Source organism: Chelonoidis abingdonii, chromosome 9 (genome assembly GCF_003597395.2).
Source record: "Chelonoidis abingdonii isolate Lonesome George chromosome 9, CheloAbing_2.0, whole genome shotgun sequence".
In the NCBI taxonomy this organism is placed as follows: domain Eukaryota; kingdom Metazoa; phylum Chordata; order Testudines; family Testudinidae; genus Chelonoidis; species Chelonoidis abingdonii.
In genome coordinates this window covers 82365120-82383290 of record NC_133777.1, presented here as the reverse complement: position 1 = coordinate 82383290, position 18171 = coordinate 82365120, and the positions used below count along the sequence as shown (strand labels likewise).

Here is an 18171-nt window from a genome sequence, read left to right as displayed (position 1 = left end):
TGGATTAAAAATAAGCGCGCGCGCACACACACACACACACACACACACGGAATTATTTCTATTGCCTTCCACTGTTTTGGCCTTTAAGGTGCACACAGGTCACGTTTTCTCTACAACCATGAAGGTTAGAAACTTACCTTTAATAAAAATATGAAAGCTAAGATTGTCACATAATCACATGCCGCCAGGAGTTGAGACTTAAAAAAGCATTTAATAGCGTGAGACACAATAAAGTTGCAAGAGTAGGCAACACTAGGTAGGGCTCTAGTCAACAGCTATGAGGATCAGCAGCTCAGGCCCACAGCCCTAAACTCAGCTGACCCGACACTAAGAGCATGGCGGTTGCGAAAGATAGAGATGTGTATCTGTCCCAGCTCTGTTGCACTCCCACACATCATGCATAAGTATTTTGGGGGAGCCATCTTTCTCCATTGGTATTCGAGGAGTTGAGTGAATGGCACTCTCCAAATGACATCCAAGAGACTGCAGTGAATACACCCAAGAGTTTGCCTGATATCTACCCTACCTCCGGTTGACTGACAGGCTTAGCAGCAGCATTCTGAAAGCTTGTATCTCTGTCACACAAACTCTCTAAGCACAGAAACATTTATAATCAAACCTAACTACTACAGCCCTTCACTCGATCACTTTCCGAGAACGAATGTAGAACTCCTTTTCTTGGTGAAAGGAATGTATACAGGAGCTCAGTGTGGATTTTTATAAAGTCTGCATAAAGCCAAATGAGAAAAAATAAGTGCCTCAAAATGTTCCCCAAAATCACTTTAAAAATAAGTTGCTAGAGTAGAATGACTCCTCGATGCCTCTGCATGGGTCATGCCTACAGCACCCTTTGGTGAACATTTCTGATGCTGTCGGATGGTATCTAATGAACTATCAACAATTTGGCTAAGTCTGAGGGACAGCTATGGGTAGTTTCAGTGCGCATCTTTAGTCTGTAGTATCTCCCCAAACCAAACAGCTGTTGGTACTTTCAATGAAACCTCAATAGAAGACCCCAGGTAGGTAAAGTTAGTATACCACAGGTGGTAATTTAATTAATACGTAAGTCACTGTCAAATCTAAATCAAATTATGGGTCTAACTGATCCACACAAAGGCATTGCTGCCTCTGCAAATCTGGGGCAGCGATATATTTTAAAAGACGACTGCCTCCATGATCTTTCATAGCAAGGAGAGCTTGGAGGCTTTGTATAAAATGCAGCAGTAACTTCTCCTTCTCCATTCCCCAAATGGTAGGATTGCACAGCTTTAATTTATGGAACAGCCAATCATGCCCTCAGTTAGCGTTGTAAATCCACTGACCATAAGTTTTAGACCCCGATGGTTGACTCCAACTAGAAATGGGGTATTTCACTCTGCTCATCAGTGCAGGGATATAGGGTCAACGTTCAGAGCGAAAACGATGCCCAGTGGAGTTAATAAACCTGGTCACATTTTTGTCCTTATGGCCAAATCCTGTGGGGTCCTTCCAAAGACAAAACTTTGATCCAACAAAGGATGATAAGGCTCGGGACTCAGCTAAGAAAGTACAAAGGAAGGCAGAAGCTGGGAATGGGCGACAGGGGATGAATCACTTGATGATTACCTGTCCTGTTCATTCTCTCTGGGGCAACTGGCATTGGCTACTGTCAATAGACAAGATACTTGGCTAAATGGACCATTGGTCTGACCCAGTCTGGCTGTTCTTGTGTTGTTATGACAGACTCTCAACAAGGCACTAGCTGGACTACTAATGACAGATTTTCCTTATGGGGCGGTGCAAGGAGGTGGCTTCTTTTTTTTTTCCTTCAAACAAATCCAAAGCATTAATAGCAAAGCCACAGTGGCAAAACCAGGTAACCCTCTCCACAAAAAGGCATCTCCAGCCTAGTCAGCTGCTCTAACGTGAAACCAAGTGGGCTTGATTCTGTAACAGCCTTCAGGTCCCCCTGAGTTGGACTCAGTTAGCACTTCACATGACCATCACCACCATCAAGACCTAGGGCTGCAACCAAAGGGACGGTCTTGGGAGTATGGCATCAGGAGTCAAGAACTCCACTGCAGACTGGCCGCGTTACCCAAAGCCCGATGATGTCAACAGGAATCATTTCACTGATGTCAGAGGACTTTAGCTTAGACCCTTCAACACTGTGCGTCAACTCCCCAGTCTATAAAATAGGGCTAGTAACACTCATCCATTTTTATACAGTGCTTGGAGAGCCACATGGGCTGTACAGATGCTAAGTAGTATCGTTGCTCTTGGATAATGGCATATTTTCTCTGCAGCTTTCCACACACTGAAGGACCCCAGAATAGGAAGGATGCAATGGAACCAAAGGTGGAAATTAGCAGAACACAAATTGCGAGCTGAGATACAAGACCACCACCCTTCCCACCAGAACATTTGGGGTAATTTTGTTTTCTATTACACAGCAGAATGATCTGTGGAGGAGTTTCATTTAACTAACAATTTCATCTACAGAAATCTCAGGCATGTGTTTGTTCCAAGAATGGTTTTATGAAGATATTTCACAAGAATACATCATGTAGATTATTTTACACGTCAGAATCATATCCTGAGGAAAATAGTGCAAGGATGTGCTGTCTTAATTAACATTACACAAATTGTAACCCGTGCCTTAGAGCAATTCCTAAAGCAGTCAGCCGTTATCTATTGCCTAGCTATTTTGCCAGCAGCATGTCACACGCACTACTAATATACAACCAGTGTTCAGTCCTTTCTTCCCTAGTCAACTGGGTTTCAAGAACTCTTTAGTCTTACATTAATTATACACATTATAAATGTGTACTGAGGTGCAGCAGCGTCCAAATAACTCATTTGATATAGGTGGCACATTATAGCAAGAGACAGAGTTTTTTCCCAACATAAACACAGATTCATCTATCCGCTTATTTTAGTTGGTGTTAAAATATATCAGCCACCACTAACGTTACCACCGTAATATATAGCTTCTGGTATTTGTCCTTCATGTTCTCCAACAAGGAAGGTCTTGAGGCTTTAGCTACAATGGACGTGATCCTGCAAGGTGCTGAGAAGCCATTGGCTTCAGGGGGCTTGAGGACATTTGTCATCTCGTGGGATCAGACTCAAACCTATAAGCTTTAAAAACTCTTTCTGGCAACAGTAAGTTAAAAGCCTTTGAGGGTATCTAACAGCTAGGCTAGAAATTTTCATAATAAAATCTTAGCAAAACAGAAATCTAAGATTATGTGAAACTTCAGATTGTTGGTACATTTCAGATGGGCAGAGGAAGACATGCAAAGTACAAAATTACAGGAACACTATTGTCTTCCTGCCTATTCTGTGAAAGGTTCTGTGGTGTTGCATTTGCTTTAAGGCCATGGGTGATTGAGTTTGGCTTTGTCATCTTTCCTGAGACGTTGAATTGCAACTGTTAGTTTTTCACACTATAGTTGAAACTACATGAGATACAAATTCCAAACACATTTCTTCTTTGAGGATTTTGTTTTCACGCTCTGGCAGACTGAGAAGCTTGCAAGTTAAAGATGTAACGGTGCCAAAGCTTTTTCCTTTACAAGAGACACACAACAGTCTATATTTACAACACTATACAATCTGAGCAGCATTGTTCTGAGTGGCACTAGCCAAAAATTAGAATTACAAACTAATTTCACATTCAGTGTTTATTTATTTGTAATACAAATGGAAACGTGTGCTCAGATCTTGCCTGAAGTTCTACTCAGATTGTTTAAAAAAAAATACAGAATATTATTTCATTGTCTGACCATTAAAAAGCCCTATTTAAAATAACAAACAGAATTTTCAGGAGGCCGTCAAAACAAGTGACATTTTACTGGTGCAACTTCTGCCAAGGAGAAGTATCTTCTCAAGTAACAGCTATTATACAATCAGTTACTTCTCATCATAAAAGAACATTTTAGTTATAGGATGATGTTTTTAAAAAAACCAACAATTTTACTGTAAGTTTTCATAATGAAAGGAATAAAAATGATGAAAAAATGTAAACTGAGTCAGGGAGACTAATTCCATGCTTATTGGAAACTTGGTTCTGATCATCATCACACTTGAAGGAAGACGTTTGGGCAAAGGGGATCCTTCGATGAAAGACTGCTCCATTAGGAAGACACAGCATTAGGAATTCTGGAGTGCAGTTTAAAAACTGAATCAAAACGTTGCATGTTAAGCACTAACATGACAAAAAATTTAAAAGCTATTTGAAATGTGAGGGGACATGAACATGCACACACACACACACACACACCCCCTATCCATTTTCTAGGTAGCCAGGCATGATGTTTATAAATGAGTGGTTTGCTGTGTAAAAGGAAATTGATTGATTTAGATTCATTTGGATAGATGTGCTAGTATAAATGAAAAACACGATTATTTAACTATTACTATATCAGCATATTCATACAGTTGAATTTAAACCTGTATTTCCTAATAGAGCGTCCCCATACTTCTACAGCTGTCGATAAGTGCTGCTTACATTTCAAAAAAAGAACAGGAATAGTTTAAAATGTTACTGATCGCTTCAGTGTTAACTGAATGGCATAAAAAGATGGTAAGAAATGAGAGCCATCTGTATATTGGGATTTATCACCAACTACAAGATACTTTCAAATTCTTTTTTTCCCTTCCTTGTCCCAAGAAGATTTTAAAATCTACAAATTTGCTGCAGAGGTAATGTGGTGGCATGAGCTTTTTAACAGAAACATCTTTTTAAGTGGCTGTTTAAAGCATTCTCAGCTGTAACTCATGAATGCACGTGCATATTTGAAACAATATTTTGTGCTTGTTACATTTGGTGTTTGTTTTCATTTTTGTTTTTTTAATCAAAAAAGAGTGACCACCTTTTCAGACATCAGACTGTAGTTACATCCAAGCAATGTGGCTTTTTTCCCCCCCAAGATCTGTTTGAGAACAGAGGCTGAAGACTGAATGCAAAGAAACAAAAACCCCAAAAGTGGAGAAAACTAATCTATGCACGTTTTCTATCATCTGTGATTTAAGTCTTCTCTGAGTAGCACCACCTTGAAAGATTTTATGTGGCCTAATGAAATTCTACAAATTCTTCCAGAGTTCTGGGGATCTGCTTTTGGTAGCTTATGTTATAGATCCGCACTGCGCGGGCAGCCAGGCACTTGAGGCTCAGCTTCATTTGAGTTTTAAGGAGTATTTCAGACACCCCAGTTGTACTTTTATCAAGAGGAGTCTTCTTCTGCTTATTTGTCATGTCCGTATGAGCACCAGCCTCCACCAGACTAATGATAATCGAATGCAAAGTCAAAAAATCACTGATGGGTCTGTTGTACTGAACAATGATGTGAAGTGCGCTGTTTCCTTCGTTGTCCACAGCATTCACTTCAGCACCACAGTCTAATAGGAGCTTGGTGACAAGTGCATTTGGAAAGCTGCAGACGTCATTTGTGTGGAAGTCATCTACTGGTGTACTGGAGTTGACAGCATGATGCAGCAAACTAGACCCATCCCGAGTTCTGGGATCAAGATTAATCAAGTTATAAATCTGCTTGTTGAGTCGAGCCTGCTCTTCTTCACCGCACTGAGTCTTGGTTGAGATGCACACCAAATACAAAAAGGTAAAAATATTGCATTCGTAGTTGTCCATGGCTGTGTGGATGTCAGTGTCTTGGTTGCTTTTAATCCTGGACATTCCTTGTTCTATTTCCAAGACACTACACCTCAAAACACTTTCTATGTCCTTGGCTTTAACAGGCTCATTCAAGTGTATCATCTGAGAGAAGACTTGAGCAAACCTCAAGAGATCCTTATGGGTATTCCTATTACCTTTCTGCCTCAAATGCAATGCATGAAGCCAGAGTTTGATACACTGTTCAAACTCCATGTTATCTGCATAAACAGCCCCACGATAAATAATAGGATGCGAAACATCTATATTGTCCGAGCCCAAAATTCGTTCACGCACTATGAGGCCTTCCATGTGAAGGGCATCTCTGTCCTGCCTAATAGATTCTAATTCCTGAGGAGTTCTGCATTCAGTTCTGTTTCCATAAGCTTCGATTTGTGGAAGAACCTCTTTCTCAACAATATTCTCACTGTCTCTATACCTCTCCAGCATTGCTAAATATAAATAGTGATAAGTCTTCATTATATCGTAATTTTCTCTGTCATTTGCAAATGATGCACCCAGAAGTTCCAAAGCTTCAATTCTACTTTTTCTGTCGCAGTCCGCATGAGCAAGAAGAAGTTCAACTACATCTGCCTTACAGCTCTCAGCAGCTACTTTTAATGGAGTCATTCCATGGCCATTCACCATCATTGCAGATTTCCATTTGACCAGCTCTCTAACAATCTCTAAATGGCCAGCTTCAGCTGCAAAGTGTAATGCTGTAGCACCACAGTGGGCCTTGGCATTGGGATCAGCATGTTGTTCTAGGAGATATCTCACCACATCCGTGTGCCCCTTGTAAGCTGCAATCATAAGGCAAGTGTTGTCATACTTGTTGGCAATACTGATGTTAGCGTTATTTTCTACCAGATATTTCACGATGTCCAGTCTGCCATCAAAGCATGCGGCCCGCAGCGGAGTTGAATTGGTCACAGTAGTGTGGTTCACATTGGCTCCATGACTGACTAGCAGTTTGACGACTTCAAAGTGTCCGGCTCCTGCTGCACACCAGAGAGCTGTGGCTCCATCAATGACATAACTACAAATTGAAAGACAAAAAACAGGCAATTAAACTGCTGCACTTTGTAAGAGATCGGAGTAGTCTGCAAGAAGCATGTTATCAATATTCCAAGTTTCTATTCAACACAGGCAGATATTTTAGAGCCATTCCATTTTATCCTTGGTGATATTTAATCAACAGAGCCAAGACAGAATAAGGCAATCAGCGAGTACACAGATGTCCAGAAGAAAAAAAAGTTAGAGATTGAGATTTTCAAAGCAGTGCCAGGGATTTAGCGACATGACTCCACTAATATTAATAGAATCGCCTAGAGACATTCAGTAAAGGAAGGTGAACCTACAGATCTTTAGAATTACATAAGGAGAATAAAATTCAGAGGGAAAAAGATAAAGTCTGATGTTTTCTCCACTTCACTAGGACACTGGAATGTGGAAACAAGAGCTGTTTATATCGCAGCAATATGGATGAAAACAGTATCTCAGACTTCACTGGGAAACCAACCATTGCAAAAGGACAAAACCATCTTACATTTCAGTTTGTAGACCTGCTCAGGCGTTCTCCAGAGTTAAAACTGAATAATAAAACACCAGCGTGACTTAATAATTATGCTGCAAATGCACATAAGTAATTTTGCGAGAATAGTCACATGTGTATTTGCAAACTCAAGTGCTCAGAAGACACCCAACAGGACAAGCTTCAGAATTTTGATCTAAAGACAGTTCCTAGGGCTAGATTCTGATATCCTTACTCAGCATGAGTCATTCCTTACTCCACAAACAGTCTCTCTGAAATCAGTCTCTCTGAAGATGTGACAAAGGATTTCAAGCCCTGGCCCTATGACCAGAAGTGCTTTCTTGGTGCAGTAGGGGGACACATACACAAAACATGAATTTGGGGAGTAAACAATTGGGTGTTATGAGCCAGTCTTCCTTAGTTTGCACCTTGGCAGAGACTAGAGGCACCATCACAGACTCCCTAGCACAACTGTGGCAATCAGGCTCCCAAGAATGATAGAAGATACAGGGAGCACAAACAATGAATGCACAGCACACCTCCCATGCCCTAGCCTGAATATCCTCATGCAGGGGGGTATGAGAGAAAGTTTAAACAGGTGGTGCATCAAAATGACGTAGCCCTAAATCTGTGTCAGGAAGAAGTGAAAGGACCCAGCCATCCCATAAACACACAGTGATGTAGAGAAGAAGAGACTTCTCCATCCAACAGCAGAGTGGCGATAACAGCCCTTCCCAGGGTGGATACAAATCAATGTTGTTTTTGATAAAATGCTTTTTGAGGAAAACACTTATCTAAAGATAGTTTTAATTAAGATACATGATAGCTCAAAGATATCTCATCATGGAATTATAAATTCTAATTCTATAGTATGAGACAATATATTCATTTAATGTTTAAGAAAAGTTTTATAAAGGAGTTCCAATCGTTCACGGATTAGAGACCCAATCTTACATGGTTCCAGGGACTTCTGCATAGATCATTTAGATTAATCTTTCTATCTACCCAATGGGACTCAGTGCTCAGTCTAGAAGATACCATCAGAGATGCTTAGGCCTGGTCTACACTAGTGTGGGGGTGTCAATGTAAGATACGCAACTTCAGCTATGGGAACAGCGTAGCTGAAGTCGATGTATCTTATTTTGACTTACCTCCCGTCCTCATGGCGCGGGATTGACGGCCGTGGCTCCCCCATCAACTCTGCTTCCGATACTCTCCCTGGTGGCATTTCGGAGTCAACAGGAGCGTGTTTGGGGATCGATATATCGCGTATCGTCTAGAGCAATATATCGATCCCCAATAGATCGATTGCTACCCACCGATACGGCAGGTAGTCTGCACATGCCCTCAGTATTGCAGTTCTCAAACTGTGGATTTGTGTCTCCAGAGATAACATGCTTGTTAACAGCAAAAATGTTTTAAATAAATAAACAATACGTAGAGGTGAGAAATAACAGACCTCAACCCTATTGTCCCTCTTCAAATTTGTGTACAAAGAGTCGATCCCTTACCTCTCTCTAAAAGTGCAAAGTTATAAAAGTTCAATGAATAGAAGATTGTTGGGGGTGGAACAACTCTGGACAAGGAGAAGAAGTCTGGAGATATATGTGAGAAGGGAGGGTCAGGGAGTAGAAACAAAAGTGAAACTCTTTGAGCAGCATATTCCAGAAGTCTTGAGGTCTTTCTGAGGGTAGCCTTCATTGATTTGAGATCTACCATACCATTCTCTCACTAGAAGGGAAAACCTATAATGGCAGCAGGCTATAAAAGAAACCCAGTTTGGGTCTCATCTATCTCTGAGTTGTGAAGAATATGATTAAGGTTATAACAACCAACAACACTGCACTTTTATGTAGAAATCTATGATTAAATCGAGTCTTCCTGACTAGTGATTTAAATCAACTTGATTTAAATCAAATCCACCCTGGCCCTTCCTAGCATTGACTGGAAGCAGGAGTCCCTCCTCCACCTCAAAAACAGGAGAGACCCCCATACACATACACCTCCACTCTACTCATTGTCGAGGAATTTTTCTTTGGAAAGAATGATCAAAAATAAGCATTCTTGGATTCACCCTCTCTCCCTCAGTGCCACAGAGAGGAATTGCTCTTAGCTCCTCTTCTGAGCTGGTGGAGAGGCATAGATATAGTAACTACAGGCCATCAATTGACAGCCAGATGAAAGTCAGCAGCGGGTACCCATTATGTTCTCTCTCTCTCTCTTCCCATACCTGAAACAAGCTTTTCCTTTTCATACAGGCAGCATAAAGAAAGCAAATCTGTGAAGCTTGAGTTTGCTTTTAGGGCAACTTTAGCTTTATGGATATGGTTGGGCAGGAGACTTCAGTTTTTTTATTTTATGAACTATTTATGGGTGCATACATGTTGGAACAAGTTAGAACAGTGTTTCTCAAACTGGGGTTCCCACTAGTGTAGGGAAAGCCCCTGCCAGGCCAGGCTGGTTTGTTTACCTGCCGCGTCCGCAGGTCTGGCCGATCATGGCCCCAGCAGCCCCTATTGGCCTGGAGCGGCAAACCGCGGCCAGTGGGAGCCGTGATCAGCGGGACCTGTGGATGGGGCAGGTAAACAAACCGGTCCAGCCCACCAGAGGCTTTCCCTACAGAAGCGGCGACCCCAGTTTGAGAAACACTATGTTAGAATAGCATTGCAACAAGAAGTTTTAAGAACAAGGGTGGTAACAGAGGTGAAGAAAGGAAGGTCCACTCAAGAACACAGAAACAAGATATTCTGGAGAGGTAACCTTGGTTGATTATAAGTGTTATTCATAATCTAGTAAAATTTCACTGTATAGTATTCATTCCATGCTAAACTAAAATACTTACATCAGTGCAATGGTTCTAAAAAGCTGAGGGACTAAGATTCATTTAGAAAAGCCACAGGCAATAGCTCTGTCCACACTACACAAAACAAATCCATTTACAAATATGATTTAACACACAGCTAAAACTGCATAAACATGTTTAAATAATCCACTTTAGCAAGATATCAGAGCAACCACAATGCTCTTCTGATGAGTTTTGAGACCCATAGTATCAGAGGGGTAGTCGTGCATGCATCCGACGAAGTGGGTATTCACCCATGAAAGCTCATGCTCCAATACGTCGGTTAGTCTATAAGGTGCCACAGGACTCTTTGCTGCTTTTTGAAACCCATAGACTCTTGGGTCAGGTAAGGCAGTTTTCTACAAACCAGGCAGTTGAGCAGCGAAGAATTTTAGCTTACTTTTGAGAAAAGTTTCTTCTGCACCTTCAGTCTGTATGCACTTAGCTTGCTAGTGTGCTGATGTAAAGTCCACAACTATCCAAGTCTAAGTAATAAGATTACTCTGTATTCCCAACTAAGGAAGAGTAAAATAGCTGACAAGATGCAGGAACTGAGTTTGTGGGAACTACAGCTCCTTATACAACCTTGTCCAGAATGCTCCATAGCTCAAGACTAAACTCTTGTGGCCCCAGCAATCAGAGCTAAAGTAACTGTAAAGTAAAGTAAAAGTAAAAGTAAAGTAAAATCTGAATGTCCAAATTAGAAATAAAACTTCATTAAAATGTAAATATCAATGCAGCCATAAAAACCATCTCCCATGCCTTTAAACAGCTAGAGTAAGCAAGGTAGAGAGGAATTTGCGCTCTCACTGGAGGTTTTCAAAGCACTTTTAAAACATTTAAGCTCACAAAATCCCTGTATGCTACATATACAACCAAAAGGGTAGTTTTCCTGATAACTAATTACTGTACATTTGGGCTGAGAAGGGCCCTATAGCATATTACAAATGCAGCTATAGCATCTCATGCTGTGATCCTGTCACACATCTCAAAAGCTAAGCACCAATCGGTAGCTGTGAGATCCAGCTGTGCAGGAAGTGATGGTGGTGATTCAATATAGAATGTTCGCTTTCCCATGACTCTGAAATGAACTGGTCCCACAGCTTTTGTCAGAGGATGCTGAGTTGCTGGGAATATGTCTTGCAAGAGAAGGAAAACTGATCTTGTGACCAAAATGATCCCATAGCATATCTTCCAAGAACAAAATTATTATCCGCAGTGTCCTTGCTAAATCCCAGCTCTGGTGATTACTTTCTCTCTCTCAAAACTCCCCATGCAGTTTGAGTTGAATAGTGTACTTTTCTCCCCTTCCTGTCCTAAACTGTTGTGTGCCATTGAGCACCTCCTTCAAAGAATACTGCATTTTAGTGTTGGAGGAAGTGATGTCTCCTGTATGGTTTATATAATACAGTAGTTTGTTTTGGGATAAAAGGTTTTGGAATAAAACGTACTATACAAAAGAGTAATACCATTTGTGGAGTAATTTAGAGAGGAATCCCTGTCTACCTTATCTAGAACCAGAGGCATTATAAATTATATCTAGAGCAGCTGAAAAGGAGGGTGGCTACATACAAACAGAGCATCCATGTGGCTCACACCTTCCCTCTCCATGTGACCCATGGTAGCAGTGAGGTCACAGAACAGTACATTCTGGTATATCCTGAAAAAAGGTCACTTGCCCAAGGCAAAGGCGAAGCTTTCCCTGGGAAGCTGAGGTGTGGAAGTTGTGGCTAGCCCCATGAGATTCTGTATAAGGTAAGATTTTTTTGAACAACAACAAAAAAAACATGTTTTTCCCATATAGTTGGGAAGATAGCCTTGCAAATGTGAACTGAGGGAGTTATGACTCCCTGAGTCTACACACAACTCCTGTAGCACTGCTACTGCTCATAGCTTTCCCAGCAGAGTGTGGGTGAGGATGGGGGGAACCCTAGTTAGTTTAACAGCTACTATTCGGACTCTGGTAGGAAAGTGTTGTGTGTTCCCAATAATCACACAGAGAGAGTATGTCTACACTAGGAAGATTGCAGTGGTATAGCTGCATCACTTGTAGCGTAGATGCCTACTACAATGACAGAAAGGGTTCTTCTGTTGCTGCAGTAAATCGATCTGTCTGGGATACAGTAGCTAGGTCGACAGAATTCTTCTGTCTGCAATGGGCATTAGAACAACTTAATCACAGCACACAGGACGTGAACATTTTCCCAGGCCTCAGTGATTTAGTTAACACAATCTAACTTTGTAGCGTAGACCAGCCCAGGGTCTGGTTAGCAAGATCTTTCAGCATCTGTTCTGAGACAGCTCAATTTTCATCCTGGCTTTGCAATTCCCCTTTGAAAGAGGTAGGGGTAAGAGACAGCATTGTGTACGTACCCATCGAAGCGGACCGTGCCAGTCTGATGGGTCTGCACCCGGTAATGTTCTAGCAGCAAGCGCACCACCTTGGTGTGACCGTTACGGGCTGCGATGATAAGGGGCGTGGAGCGCTGACCACCCTGCTGGCTGACATAGTTCAGCAAGTACCTGATGTCATTCTCGGAGCGGTTGAGCAGCAGGGCAGCCAGGGTCAGCACTCTCCCTTCGCTGGCCGCCTTGTACACGTAGCCAGCCAGGCCTTCCATGGCCTTCTCCGCCTCCTCCCAACTTCTTCTCCTGCTGCCACCGCCACCTTCAGGCCTGCCAGCTGCAGCTGGTGCCAAGGCCAGGGTAGTCTCCTCCTCCTCCTCCGTCCTGAATCGGTCCACAGCAGGGGGCACATGCGGGCAGGCCCCGACCAGAGCCCAGCTGGCCCCCTCAGGGTCAGCAACAGCGCAGGGTGACCCGAGTCTCCACCACTACCCACAGCCCCAAGGACGCCCTGTCAGTGCCACACTCTCCAGCCCCTCGGAGTGCCACATGCCAAGGCGGGTGGGCAGCCACCACTCTGGGGCTGCGCCCACTACCCCCTCGACAGGGCCACAGGGTGGGGGCAGGGAGCCCCCCCAGGAAAGCTCCCCAGGGAGGGCCTGGTGGGGGAGAAACCCAGGAGGGGGACGAGGGGGCGGGAACCCCCCGTTCGCTACAGGCCCCCAGAGAAGGACTGGGTGAGACAGGGACCCAGGACGGGCGGGGGGTCTGACACGCCCCCTTACTACAGGTGCCCGGAAGGGCCTTGGTGGGGGGCAAGGACCAAGGAGAAAGCAGAGGCGCGGGCGCCCCTGCCTTACTACGGGTACCCGGAGGGACCGTGGACGGAAGACAGGGACCCTGAGAGCGCGAGTTCCCAGGAGTGACAGGGTCGAGCCCCACCCTCCAAGCTACGGGTGCCCGCAGGGGCCAGGCAGCTGCAGCTCCCTCAGAGTGTCGTGTGCCGCTCCGCCTCAGGCCGCGCGCGCTCCTTCTAGGCCGCTGAGATTCCGGAAGCAAAAGCGGAAGTGGCTGAGTCCCCTGTGGAATCCATCCCGCCCGGGAAAACACGACCCGAACAGAACCGTTCCGGGGTTGGCGGGGCCCGCGGCAGGACCCGGGAGTGGCGGACGCTGCCGGGGACTGGCCCTGCTCGGAGGGAGCCGGGCTGGGTGCCCCCATTCGGCCCCTTCCAGCAGCCCTGCCCCCTCCCCAGGAAAGGGTCATGGCACCCAACGGTGGGGTCCCTGCCGGGCTGTGCCATGGCAGGGCGGGGGGGGACGGGCCTTCCCCAAAGCTGGTTCGTGGGTCTCCAGCCGCCCCAGGTCCCACCCCAGCCCCTCCTGCTGGGGCACTTGCCTGGCGCCCCCCACCCCTCCACACACACCCAGGCCTGATCTGGCTGCAGCCATTGAGGACCTTCAGGTGACCTCCCTCCTGCAGGTTGCTGAGGGCAACCAGCCAAACAGGGAATCAAAATAAATCCCCCTCCCTTCCACACATACACCAGCTGAGCCAGGGTTCCCTTCTCCTGCCTTATAATTCCACCGGCAGCATTGACGAGCCCTCAAAAATCATGAGTCTGGGCTTCAGGAACCATGAGCTTGGCTTTAAAAGGATGATTTCCATAATCCATTTGGGGTTCTGTTTAGTTCCTTTCTGTTCTGGTGGCATTCAGGGTGCAGCTCAGGTCACATTTTCACATGTTGCTTTGCAGCCATGAAGGGTAACAAGTTTTTAGTTTTAAATGAAAACTAAGATTTCCGGGTAATCCTCTGGCTCCAGGCGTTGGGGCTTTCAGAGGGACACCAACTATCGGGTGTAGTAAGTACAGGCCCTGAGATATACACCTTGGTATCAGAGGCCCGGTATGAGGCCTGAGGCCTGAACTAAAGTAAGGGTCAGGACTTTGCTGACAGAAAGCAAAGTGAAGCTGTGAGCCAGAGGCAGGCCCTGCTCACAGAAGCTGGCAAGGAAAGGGCTGATGCTGCAAGAAGATATGTACCTATAAGGTACTGAACACTAGAAATCAGAACATTCACATACTTGCACATTCCACACAGATAACAAGGAACAGGCTGACCCATCCCAATAACAGGGCCAAAAGAGTAATATAATGGATAGAGTTGTTTTGTTCGAACCAAGCTGTACAAGGTGAGAGGCAGCACCTTACTACATAGAGGGGTTGTACCTGGCTACGTAGAAGGGTTGCACCTCAATACGTCAGGAGTAATGTGTAACTTGTTTGTACCTGTGTATAAGAATGTATCCCTGGGGCGGTGTCTTTGTCCGGCCGAGGGAGCAGTGGAAAGTCCTGCCACTGACAGCCAAGTCCATTGCCAAGAGGCACTTTCTCATAGTATGCCCGGTAGACCAAGTAATCTACAGGGAACTGCAACTGTGTCCGTACGGCAGTAAACCTGGCCAACGTGCCTTCGTATCTTACTAGACTCTGTGGTCATTGGGGGTTCTTTTCGGGTCTGCTGTGTCAGCTATCTGCGCAGAGCCGGGACAGCACACAGAGGGAACATACGCACACAGCTGAGTGATATCAACATTGAGCAGAGCAGAGCAGAGCACCACACCGGTAGCATCTGACAACATCAGGAAAAATGGCAACACTGCTAGCACCCCAGTCATCCAGAGAATCTTCCAAAAATAACAGAGTAGATTAAACCTACGTTTCGAATGTAAAAGTAATTGGGGAACAACTCTCTTTTGGTGAGGGGGAAGTTTTAGGGTTCTTAATAAATCATAAAAGGTCACAAGCTTAATTTTTAATTCTTGTGTGAGTCACTATAAGGAGCTGTTAGGGATAAGGAATGCAACAATACCCACCAGCATTATGGGGTCCCTACTTCTTGGTTACCATCTGTTGTGGAGTTTTCTTTCTTTTGTTCTATGCTACTTGCCATGTGTCACTGCCTGGACCATGTGCTGCATGAAAGGGGCTTCTCGGGTGAGTGAAATGCAGAACTAAACAATCAGCATTAATAATAAAAGGAGAATTACGTTTATTGAAAAATCTGTCACATATACGAAATTTTACATATACACTAATGTTACCAATAACGAAAGCAGATTATTATTAGCCTGATAGCTGCACAAAGCAAAGTAAAGGTCCAAACAAAGGAGATTGTGTGGGGTGATGTTCTATAACAAGGCTGAACAGCAAGTACAATATTCCTGAGATACAGAACAACACCGGCTATATTTGGGGGGGGGGGTATTATTAATTATCTAGATTGCAGTAGTATGTAGAGGTTCCAACCAAGATGGGGGCCCAGTGTGGTGGGCACACTGGAAACTCAGTAGGGCCCAATCCTGCAAACTCTTATGAACATGCTTAATTGTACTACCACGAGTAGTCCCACTGACATCAATGGGCTACACAGAGTAGTAAAGTAAAGCCCATGCATGTGTGAAGGACCAGGGCCCTAGAGAGAAACACTAATCCACAGATTTACAGTCAAGCTAGACAAGACAAATAGAGTAGGAGGGAGACTAGAGGCAAAATGACTTGCCAAGGGGGGGAGTAACAGGTAGAACTAGCACCCCGGACTCTTCGCAGTCCAGCATCCACTCCACTCAACCAGAATGGCTTGTTTAGGCATGCCTTGTCCCTGGCCTTTTCCAGGAAAACGATTCTCTTCAACAAAAGCTGTAGGTGTCCAAATACAGAAATGGAATGATAAACTGGAACTCTTTTTGAAACAAAAAATCGTGCTGAGCAATAGTAACAGGGCAACCAAGGCCCCGGTCCTGTAGTGAGCGAGAGCCCCACTGACTTTGATAGGGATCTGCCCACACTCAGTAAGGGGTCTTGGCCATAACATGTAAACACAGTGGGATCTTGTGGGATGACAGACACTATATAGATGCAAGTTGTTATCAAGAACAGAGACGCGATGCCTCTTGATTTGGAAAGTCCCTCTAAGCCTGCTGTCTCATTTTCCATGTGAGGAGGGCCCATCCCTCTGGTGTTGGGCCATCACTTTCCATCTTTGCTCTAGTTCACCTCTGTTCTCCCAGCTCTTGTCATCTGCAGTCTGGCATCTTTGACTTTGCATTCCAAAAGCAAGCTCCTCCAGACAACTTATACTTGCTCAAACAGCCCGATCTTGCAAACTCCCTTTTAAGTAGCTTGACTGTGCCACAAATGCTGGTGATAGCACTATTCAATCATACAACTTCCACTGCTGAAAGTGTCACAATGGCTTATCCTCGGTAAGGATAACTGTTTGAAGGTGTACAGGAATCAGGACATCCTCTCCTTCCCAACCTTTCACTGATAGATGTGTGGGAACATGTCTCTCCCTTTCTGTGCTACATTTGTTTGTAACTGTGTGTCCATTTGTGTTATCCATGTCCTATAAGGCAAGGACTAGAACTCAGTCTTCCTGCTTGTTGTGAAAAAACCAGAATTTTCCAATGATCTTTATGAAATTCTGCCCAGACGAGCCTTGGATTTTCCCAGTCTCAACTTGTACCACTGTTCAAGGGCATAATTCAACTCCCATTAGTATCAGTGGGGATTTTGTCATTGACTTCAATAGGACTGAGACCCAAGTGTCTATAGGTGTAATTCTGTTCTTTATCACTCCTGCTCCACCATTAGCAGCTTCACTAAGGTTGCATCAGTTCAACTGGGGGGAAATGTAGCCCCATCTGTTTGCTTGTTTCTCCCTTTTGTCTACCATACTCCCCTTCTCTGGAAGCTTTTAACTGATATGTCTTGTTGTGACCACTTATTTGTTATAACTACCTGACACTGTAAGTAAAGTGATCTACTAATTGTACTGAGGTCTGCTGTGTGCAATTGTTTTAAGGTGGATACAGTAACAGCAACATTAATAGTTAATTTAAAATAATGCAACTAGACCCGCTGCTTTCTGTGGAAACTTCGCTACAAGCTAGTCCATACATTATGTATGGGAGCAATGGCCTAATTCTGCCAAAGGCAACTGCCAGAATAGGTACTGAAGATACAACAGAAAAGTGACACAGTACATAGTGTTAAGTTGTTGGGTCACCAAGGATCAGCTTTAACAGACACATAAACACAGAAGCTACAATACAATAATACTGGCTCATGTTATGGTCATAAATTGAAACCTGTTGTCTCCACTTATCTTAAGAATTCCCCTCATTTTGGATCTCTGGACTTTTTAGGGTTAAATGTCCCAGGAGAAGGAAATGCTAAGTCACAAGTATAATCAGTCCTAAAGATCCCAGTTAAGGGGTGATCCTGCGAGATGCTGAGGCTTTGCTACTCATTGATTTTAATGCATGCTGTGGCCGTTCAGCACCTGTGTTAGACAACAGAAGGGTGGAATCAGGTAATGGAGGGATACATTTCAGTGCATCAGACCATGCAGGTCATTGTATAGACATGTCCCCTAAAGAACAATATTTTTATATTCCCCCAAAGATCTCAAAGCACTTTACAAAGGAAACTAAGTCTCATTACCCACATTTGACAGCTTCAATTCTGAGGCAGAAGGTCCAGTTCGCCATTGCCCTGCTCCCTGTGTCATCGTTAACAGCAGTGAGAGTGAGTACAACACGCTGCCGGTCTGATCTGGGAGTAAGGACTCCACAAAGTGTAGGACAGCAGTGAATTGGCCCAGAATGAATAAGGGTTTTTAAAGCTATTTAGGTGCCTGAAGATGCAGCTAGGCCCCAATGGAGGTTTTGAACAGCACCTAACTCCTCCAGTAGCTTAAACACTTTTAAAAATGCCTCTGGATACCTCGT

At 44.2% G+C, this 18171-nt stretch overlaps 1 protein-coding gene across 1 annotated transcript; it reads right to left on the bottom strand.

Moving 5' to 3' along the window:
* Nucleotides 1–3647: 3647 nt before the first annotated feature.
* FEM1B (fem-1 homolog B) lies at nt 3648–13444 on the bottom strand. Its single transcript, XM_032764321.2, has 2 exons — nt 12403–13444; nt 3648–6692 (listed from the first exon to the last, which is right to left on the bottom strand). The coding sequence occupies exons 1-2, from the start codon at nt 12648–12650 to the stop codon at nt 5057–5059; spliced, it is 1884 nt and encodes a 627-aa protein (XP_032620212.1). The 5' UTR covers nt 12651–13444; the 3' UTR covers nt 3648–5056.
* Between the last annotated feature and the right edge of the window lie 4727 nt (nt 13445–18171).

What these genes read in the sequence shown, in the direction of transcription:
- FEM1B (XM_032764321.2), bottom strand. Translation starts at nt 12,650, where the DNA reads ATGGAAGGCCTGGCTGGCTACGTGTACAAGGCGGCCAGCGAAGGGAGA. An exon ending in GGCACGGTCCGCTTCGATGG is followed by an intron (nt 6,693 to 12,402) that starts GTACGTACACAA and finishes TTCAATTTGTAG; the next exon opens with TTATGTCATTGATGGAGCCA.